At 51.8% G+C, this 8,913-nt stretch overlaps 1 protein-coding gene across 1 annotated transcript; it reads left to right on the forward strand.

The window, feature by feature from the left end:
- Window positions 1-3,506: 3,506 nt before the first annotated feature.
- On the forward strand, window positions 3,507-8,858 carry CADM4 (cell adhesion molecule 4; the record flags this gene model as incomplete). Its single annotated transcript, XM_017885897.1, has 8 exons — window positions 3,507-3,678; window positions 4,004-4,156; window positions 4,404-4,538; window positions 5,034-5,198; window positions 5,321-5,411; window positions 5,981-6,153; window positions 7,006-7,134; window positions 7,792-8,858. Coding segments are annotated over 8 exons (1,128 nt in total), but the record flags the coding sequence as incomplete, so codon positions are not given.
- Window positions 8,859-8,913: the final 55 nt, after the last annotated feature.

Genomic DNA, 8,913 nt, shown 5'->3' on the forward strand with positions numbered 1-8,913 from the left:
TGCAAAATTTTGGCTTGTATCCAACTGAACAAAATTTTATCAGATGGTTTTACCTTGCTGCAAGGAGACTGAGAAATGTCTTTTTCTGCTGGACATAGTGCAGCCGTAAAATACAACCAGTGTTCTTTTCTTTTACTGAGGAGAAAGGGAAAAACGGATGTCAGAATAGGAAGCCAGAAGTCTCTGTCTCCATCCCCCAGAAATAATCTTTTCTACCCCTCAACTCCCAAATTAGGTTACCTATCCTCTTACAGAGAACGTAACTCTTCTGATTACAGTGATTGGTTTCTACCTTCCCAAAATCTTAAAGGGCAGGGACCCCATCTAACTCATCTCTGACTGCTCAGCTCTTGAAAACCGATGTGATACTCAGGAAATACTCCTGAATGAATGCAACCCTGTACCTGAATGTAAAAGACATGGATAGCTATCCAGCACTTAAAGACAAACAGCCAGATTTAATCATGGCATTTTCCTGCTTCAAAACCTTCACTGGCCCTTAGGATGAAAGTCAGTCTCCTAGGTTGGCATTTGAGGCCCATCACAAGTGGATCTCACAACCCCTTGCCAATGACAGACACTTAATCCAGACATCCAGGAGTGGATATACAGATGCAGGATACAGAATCAGAGATCTGGACGCAGATTTTGGTGCTGCCACTCTTGGCTGTGAACTTGGGCAAGTCATTTCATCTCTGTGGGCCAATTTTCTCACCTATAAAATGGGAATGGGAGCAGGATGCGGTGGCTCAAGCCTGTAATCCCAGCACTTTGGGAGGCCGAGGAGGGTGGATCACGAGGTCAGGAGTTCCAGACCAGCCTGGCCAAGATGATGAAACCCCATCTCTACTAAAAATACAAAAATTAGCCAGGTGCAGTGGTGGGTACCTATAATCCCAGCTACTTGGGAGGCTGAGGCAGGAGAATCGCTTGAACCCGAGAGGTGGAGGTTGCAGTGAGCCGAGATTACACCACTGCACTCTAGCCTGGGCGACAGAGCAAGACAACGTCTAAAAAAAAAAAAAAAAAAACATGGGGATGCGGGAAATGGGGATAGGCCGAGCGCAGTGGCTCATGCCTGTAATCCCAGCACTTTGGGAGGCCGAAGCAGGCAGTTCACTTGAGTTTGCGAGTTCGAGACCAGCCTGGCCAACACTGCGAAACTCCATCTCTAAAAAAATACAAAAATTAGCCAGGTGTGATGGTGTGCACCTGTAGTTCCAGCTACTGGGGAGGCTGAGGGGGATCACTTGAGCCTGGGAGGCAGACATTGCAGTGAGCTGAGAGCGTGCCACTGCACTCTAGCCTGACCTTGTCTCAAATTAAAAATAATAATAATAATTGGCCGGCGCAGTGGCTCGCACCTGTGATCCCAGGACTTTGGGAGGCTGAGGCAGGCGGATCACTTGAGGCCAGGAGTTCGAGACCAGCCTGGCCAACATGGCTAAACTCTGTCTCTACTAAAAACAAAAATTAGCCCAGCATGGTGGTCCATGCCTGTAATTCCAGCTACTTGGGAGGCTGAGGCTGAAGAATCGCTTGAACCTGGGAGATGGAGGTTGCAGTGAGCCGAGATCGCACGACTGCACTCCAGCCTGGGAAACAGAGCAAGACTCTATCTCAAACAAAACAAAACAAAACAAAATAATAATAATAATAATAATGCCTACCTTACACAGGGATTGTGAAGATTAAATGTAAGTTATATGGGTAATGCCCTTAGCACAGGGACTAACATCGCAAGTATCTAATAATTGTTAGCTATGGGGGTTACTGTTATTTTGAAGACAACAGATGATGATAGTGATGCTGATGATTAGTTTTGGCTTTCAGTTTTCCTAAATTCTTTCCTCTGATGGTGCTAGAAACACCCCCTTTCTAATTCCCCACCTTGTTTTTCTGATGGATTAATCAGGGTAGGTTAAACACTGTAACAGACACCCCTGAAATCTCAATGACTTAACAAAAAGGTATATTTCTTGCTCATATCACAGTCCTATACAGGTGGGTCATGGGGGACAGTCAGTCAGAGACCCAGGTTCCTTCCGGCTTGTGATCCTGCCCTCCTCTAGGCTCCCCGGAGTCCTCTCTGTTCAGTCAGTGTTAAGGATTATGAGGGAGATGGGTCAGGCTGCAAGAGGTGTTTCTCTTCCACCTACATCCCATTGGCCAGAATTGGTCACATGGCCCCATCTAACTATAAAGGATGCTGGGAAGTATAGCCTAATTCTGTATTGTATCAGTTAACTTTAGCAGAGAACAGATCACCCACAACTTAGGAGTTTAAAACAACCACCACCTTATTTGTTCATGATTCTGGGGTTCAGCAGTTTGGGCTGTATCAGATGGGCAGATCTTTTATTGGTCTCAACTGGGGTCACTTGTATGGCTACTGTCATCTGGTGGGGCAGCTGGAGCTGGATGATCCAGGATGGCCTCACTCACACAGCTGGTGGTTGGTGCTGGCTGCTGGCTGGGCTTCTCTTTCACTGTGATCGTTCATCTGCAAAGACACTAGTCTGGGTATTTTCATGTAACAGTCTTAGGGCAGGAGTGGAAGTTACAAGGCCTCTTCAGGCCTGAGCTCAATATCACTTCTAGCAAATTTTATTGGTCAAAGCAACTCGCAAGTTTTACCCAGACTAGTAGGGGGACAGAGTGCTTTCTCAATGGGAGGAATGGCAAAATCAATTTGCAAAGGGCATGTCCAGGAACAGGAGAATATTACAGCCATCTTTGCAAACGGGCTACAATATGTGCCCAGGTGTGAAAGATGAGGCTTGGTGAACACACAGCAGTCTCCCACACCTTGTGAACTCCTGCTTACTCTTTTTTTTTTTTTTTTTTTTTTTTTTTTTTTTTTTTTTTTTTTTTTTTGAGACAGAGTCTTGCTCTGTCACCCAGGCTGGAGTGCAGTGGCGCAGTGGCTCAACCTCAGCTCACTGCAACTTCCGCCTCCCCGGTTCAAGCGATTCCCCTGCCTCAGCCTCCTGAGTAGCTGGGACTACAGGTGCATGCCACCACACCCAGCTACTTTTTTGTTTGTTTGTTTGTATTTTTAGTAGAGACAGGGTTTCACCATGTTGGCCAGGATGGTCTCTATCTCTTGACCTTGTGATTCGCCTGCCTCAGCCTCCCAAAGCGCTGGGATTGCAGGCATGAACCACCGCGCCCAGCCTCCTGCTTACTGTTTAAGATCCAGATCCAATGGCGCTTTCTTGCAGAGCCCTCTTTGGCTACCCATCTCTCTAGGCAGTTCTATAATAGTCTCCCCTTGCTCTGGGCTCCTAATGTGCCCTGTGCTGCCCTCATTAGAGCATATTCTACTAAATCTTGACTGCAGCTCTTTTAGAGTAGGAAGCAGATTTCCTCCCTGTCCTGGACTCTAGCCTGCAGGAAATGTTCAGTACAATGAAATGAATGAGGGGAAAGAGAGGGATTGGAGGTTTGGATGGGGGAGAGGGAGAAAGAAAAAACTGAAATGCAGCTTTCAGTGAGTCTTCTATCCTGTCTTTTTGTCTAATCGTCCAGGGGCAGGACAGGAAGTACAGACAGAGAACGTGACAGTGGCTGAGGGTGGGGTGGCTGAGATCACCTGCCGTCTGCACCAGTATGATGGGTCCATAGTTGTCATCCAGAACCCAGCCCGGCAGACCCTCTTCTTCAATGGCACCCGTGGTGAGTGCTGGGGACTAGACTCCTGAGTCTTAAAGGAAGAGAGGACTGGGGCCCAGACTCCCATGTCCTGAAAGAGGACATACCTGAGAGTTTGGTCTCCTGGGTCTCAGAGAAGAAAGGGCTGGGGGCCTGGACTGCTGGTCCTGCGGGCAGGAGGACTTGACTAATGCTGGGTTCTCAAGGGAGTAAATAGTTGGACACCTCAGACTCACAGGTATGGCTGGAGAAATGAGGCAGAGGGCTGGACTCTAAGCTCTTGTTGGATGGGTGGGACTTGTGAGGCCAGGACTCCCGAAATTCACACCTTCCCCCTCACTCTCTCTAGCCTTGAAGGATGAGCGTTTCCAGCTTGAGGAGTTCTCCCCACGCCGGGTGCGGATCCGGCTCTCAGATGCCCGCCTGGAGGATGAGGGGGGCTATTTCTGCCAGCTCTACACAGAAGACACCCACCACCAGATTGCCACGCTCACGGTACTAGGTAACGCCCTCCCCCTTGTCGGGCGCATCCTCTCCTCCTTTCTTCTCTGCTTCTCTCTTCTCCTGAGACTTTCAGACCATGACTATTTTTAACATCCTGGATGGGCATCTGGCTCCTGACCTCTCCCCTTTAACCCCTGCCACCTGGGACCCTGGTTCCCTCTGGTCGCTGGGAAACGGCAGCTTGATCGCTTTGAACCCACGTTCGTGCCTTTTTTAACCCCTTACTTCCCTTCTTCCTGCGGCAGTGGCCCCAGAGAATCCCGTGGTGGAGGTCCGGGAGCAGGCGGTAGAGGGCGGCGAGGTGGAGCTCAGCTGCCTGGTTCCGCGGTCCCGTCCGGCTGCCACCTTGCGCTGGTACCGGGACCGCAAGGAGCTGAAAGGTACCCTGGGCCAGGTGCTGATGAGGGGTGGGGAGGAGGTGGGACTTAGGAGAGGTTATATGTGGTTATATGTGGAGAGGAGCCACAGGTTTTCACAGACACTGGACATTCAATATGTAGTGGTCGATGTCAAGTGTGGTGGCTCACACCTGTAGTCCTAGCACTTTGGGAGGCTGAGATGGGAGGATTGCTTGAGGTCAGGAGTTCAACCTGGCCAGAATTGTGAGACCCCGTCTCTAAGTATATATATAGATTTATGTTTATATATATAGCAATTAAATGGATTGATAGACGAGAAAGCATGAGCGTGAAAGAGGGAAGAGCTTTGGGAGGAGGCATATGGCTTTGGTTAGGGGTGGGGCGTAGCTTGGAGGACAAGAGGCGGGGCCTGTGGGTAAGGGGTGGAGCTTGGCAAATAGCTTGCTTTGGGGTTGGCTTGGGTGGATGGATGAAGCCGGAATCTCAGCCTGACAGTGTCTGACCGGGGTGTGGCAGGAGTGAGCAGCAGCCAGGAAAATGGCAAGGTCTGGAGCGTGGCAAGCACAGTGCGGTTTCGTGTGGACCGTAAGGACGACGGTGGTATCATCATCTGCGAGGCGCAGAACCAGGCGCTGCCCTCCGGACACAGCAAGCAGACGCAGTACGTGCTGGATGTGCAGTGTAAGTGCCCCGCGGGCCGGGACCCAAGGGATCCCAACGCCAGCCACTCACACCCGGGAGAGTCCCCCTTGTCCCGCGTGATGGCTTGGAAACTACTCTCCCTTCTTACTTTTGCCTTGCAGACTCCCCCACGGCCCGGATTCATGCCTCCCAAGCTGTGGTGAGGGAGGGAGACACACTGGTGTTGACGTGTGCTGTCACGGGGAACCCCAGGTGAGCTCTAGGGGCCTCCTGCGTCCTCAAGAGGAGAAAGCTGGGGACCTGGAAGAACAGGGACCAGGGACTTGAACGCCTGGGTCCTAAGGAGGAGAGAGCTGGGGACCTGGACTCCTGAATCCTGAGGGAGGAGGAATCTGGAGGCTCGGACTCCCCAATACTGAAGCTGTGCAGCCTCGGACTCCTGGTTGCTGAGGATGGAATGGCGTGGGAGGGCTAGAATTATTATTATTATTATTATTAATTGTAGTGATGGGGTCTCCCTATGTTGCCCAGACTGGTCTGGAACTGCTGGCCCTAAGCAGTCCTCCCATCTCAGCCTCCTAAAGTGCTGGGATTACGGGCATGAGCCACCATGATCAGCCTGGGCTAGAATTCCTGAGACCTTGGTGATGGGTGGAAGTAGGCCCAGGACTGTTGGTTTTCCAGAAAGGAAAGAGATAGCAGGAAGCCTCTTATTTGGAGGTCCCTGCGGGATGAGAGTTGCATGTCTATATTCTTGACAAGTCAGAATTGGGTGCTGGCCCCAGGGTTCCTAACTTTCACTATACTTTATCCCCACCCAGGCCAAACCAGATCCGCTGGAACCGCGGGAATGAGTCTTTGCCGGAGAGGGCGGAGGCCGTGGGAGAGACGCTCACGCTGCCGGGCCTGGTATCCGCGGATAACGGCACGTACACTTGCGAGGCGTCCAATAAGCACGGCCATGCGAGGGCGCTCTACGTACTCGTGGTCTACGGTGAGGGCAGGGCTGCGGGCAGGGCTCAGGGCGGGGGCGGGGCGCCAGGTGGCGGGGGCTGGGCTTGGGCAAAGAGGCCACGTAACTCAGGGGTTCGGCAGCCAACAGAGTTCTTGTCCTTTTGGTACCAGACTGGCCCGCGGGGCTCAAATTCGGGTTGGCTGCATTCTATTGCAGATAACCGAACCTGTCTGCACCTCAGTTAACCCATCAGGAAAGTGGAAATAAACAATAGCACCTATATAACAAGGTTGTTGTGAAGATTATGTGAGCTAAATACGTAAAGTGGTTGGAATGGGCTCTAGCACACAGCTGTTCTGTGTTTAGCTCTAAGACGGTGGGGCAGAAAATTTGGAAGTAGTTGGAAACCCAGCACTTTAAATACTTGGAGCGTTTTAGACAAGGTGGGAAGGGACTTGGACCTGTTTCTTGGACTCTGTTTCTTAGTGGAGGAAGAAACTTGAGTCAAAAGAAGAGGGATGGCCGGGTGCGGTCGCTCACGCCTCTAATCCCAGTACTTTGGGAGGCCTAGGCCGGAGGATCGCTTGAGCCCAGGAGTTTAAGTCTGGGCCACATAGCGAGACCGCCGTCTCTGCAAAAGAAAACAAGAAAAAGAAAAGGAAAATGCAACATGACTCAGGGGAGGGGTCGGGCAGCATCTGTAAAGCATCTGTAAAACCAACAAGCATCTGTAAAGAGAAGAGACTACAAGGTGGCAGTAATTTTTGAGGGGTGTGGCACATAAAAGGGCGCGGTTAGATGTGTGCAGAATCGCTTAAAAGCTTGGCAGCGATGGGGCCAGACTGGGACCGTCCTCTGATTACCTTGCCCTGTGCCCTGTCCCTCTGGCAGACCCTGGTGCGGTGGTAGAGGCTCAGACGTCGGTTCCCTATGCCATTGTGGGCGGCATCCTGGCGCTGCTGGTGTTTCTGATCATATGTGTGCTAGTGGGCATGGTCTGGTGCTCGGTACGGCAGAAGGGTGAGTGGGGCGAGGCCTGGACTCTGTGGTTGGTTGGTTGTGGGGCTCGGAAAGAGGCGGGGCCTAGAGCCAGGGTAACGAGAGGGCGGAGCCTAGGCGCAGGATTCCAAATCCCCCTGCACCTGGGGCCGAGATGACAAAGGGAGGGGGCTTTCGGCACAATACTCGAAAAGGGGTAGAATTTAGAAGCTGAATTAAAAGCATAGATTCGTGGGTGGGCGCGGTGGCTCACGCTTGTAATTCCAGCACTTTGGGAGGCCAAGGCGGGTAAAGCACTTGAGAGACCAGGAGTTCGAGACCAGCCTGGGCACCATGGCGAAGCCCCTTTTCTACTAAAAATACAAAAAAGTAGGGGGGAAAAATGAGCATGGATTTGAATAAAGCAGTTTATTTTCCTAATTGCTGAATTCGCTGGGAGCAGAGCAAAGAAATACCTCCAACAGAAGGGATAAGGGTGGCACTTTCGGTGAGCTTTTGGAGTCTTCCTAATTCTGCTTTTACCTCTTTCTCTGCCTCTCCCTGTGTGTTTGGTTCGGTTTTTCCCTCTTCCTTCGTCTGGCATCTGCCTTGTCTGTCTCCCTCTTCCCCTATATTTCTGTCCAACTCCTGGGTCCACAAATATGTCCTCCCTGCCCTGGGGGTCTGTCACCCCCTCAGGTTCCTATCTGACCCACGAAGCCAGTGGCTTGGATGAACAGGGAGAAGCAAGAGAAGCCTTCCTCAACGGCAGTGACGGACACAAGAGGAAAGAGGAATTCTTCATCTGACCCTATCCCCACCCCAGGCCTAGGCCTGGGCTGGGGTCCCCCCCACTGCCAGCTGCAAGGAACCAGCAAAGACATTTACCAGAGTCTGGGATGGTGGGCTTCTCCCCCCACCACTAACACCTCAGACGCTTGGGCAGGGATGGGGGTGTTGGATGCCTGGATCTCTGCAAGGGCCAGAAGTGAGGGCCCAGAGGTCTGGGTGCCCCAGAGGGCAGGGGCCAAAGGTCCAGATCCCCCAAGTCCAGGGAGGGCAGTAGGGATTGGGTTGGGGGAAGATAACTGGGGAAGGCCAGGGCCCCTAGGCTACAAAACCAGGTCTTGTGGGGAGGGGGTCAGTTTCTGGGAAGGGTGGGGTGGGCAGGGAAGGGGAACACAGATTTCTTTGGGGGTCCTAGACCCCATGCCAGCCATTGTAAGAGTTCCACAGAGCTCTGGGCACCTCTTTGCAAAGCCATGTTTGCACGGTGGGGGGATGGGTGGGGGGAGGGTGTGGAAATAGGGATTCTGTGTCTTTGTGTCATAACTTTGATGGGGGCAGTGAGGGAGACAGCCCCAACCCTTTTCTCCAATCCCCCTTCCCCAGGTTCCTGGGCTCCCCTTCTCTCTACCTTCTCCCCCAAAGTCTGTCTCATCCATATTTGTCTCTCTGTCCACCCACTCCTGGGGGGGCCTTCCCCATCTCTCCTCCAGGCCCCCCGGGGAGGGGGAAAGGAGTTTGGGGAGGATTCGTGGTCTTTATGGTTTTATATATAATATATTAAAAAATCAAAAGTCTGTATGAAAAATATCAGATTGCACCCCCCTCTCCCCATTCCTGGCTTTTGCCCCTTTTCTTGTTAAAAAAACAAAAAACAAAAAAACAAAAAACCACACACACATTTTGTACGGGGCGGGGAGGGGAATGGGGAGGGGGTTTGGCAATCTCACTAACCACCATTAAACTGAGGAGAGAACAAGTGTTTGGGGTGGCCGTGTGTCTGTCCTGCTGTCAAGGGCTGTACCATTGGGAGGG

This window comes from Rhinopithecus bieti, unplaced genomic scaffold (assembly GCF_001698545.2).
Source record: "Rhinopithecus bieti isolate Rb0 unplaced genomic scaffold, ASM169854v2 scaffold_15643, whole genome shotgun sequence".
Taxonomy (NCBI): Eukaryota; Metazoa; Chordata; class Mammalia; order Primates; family Cercopithecidae; genus Rhinopithecus; species Rhinopithecus bieti.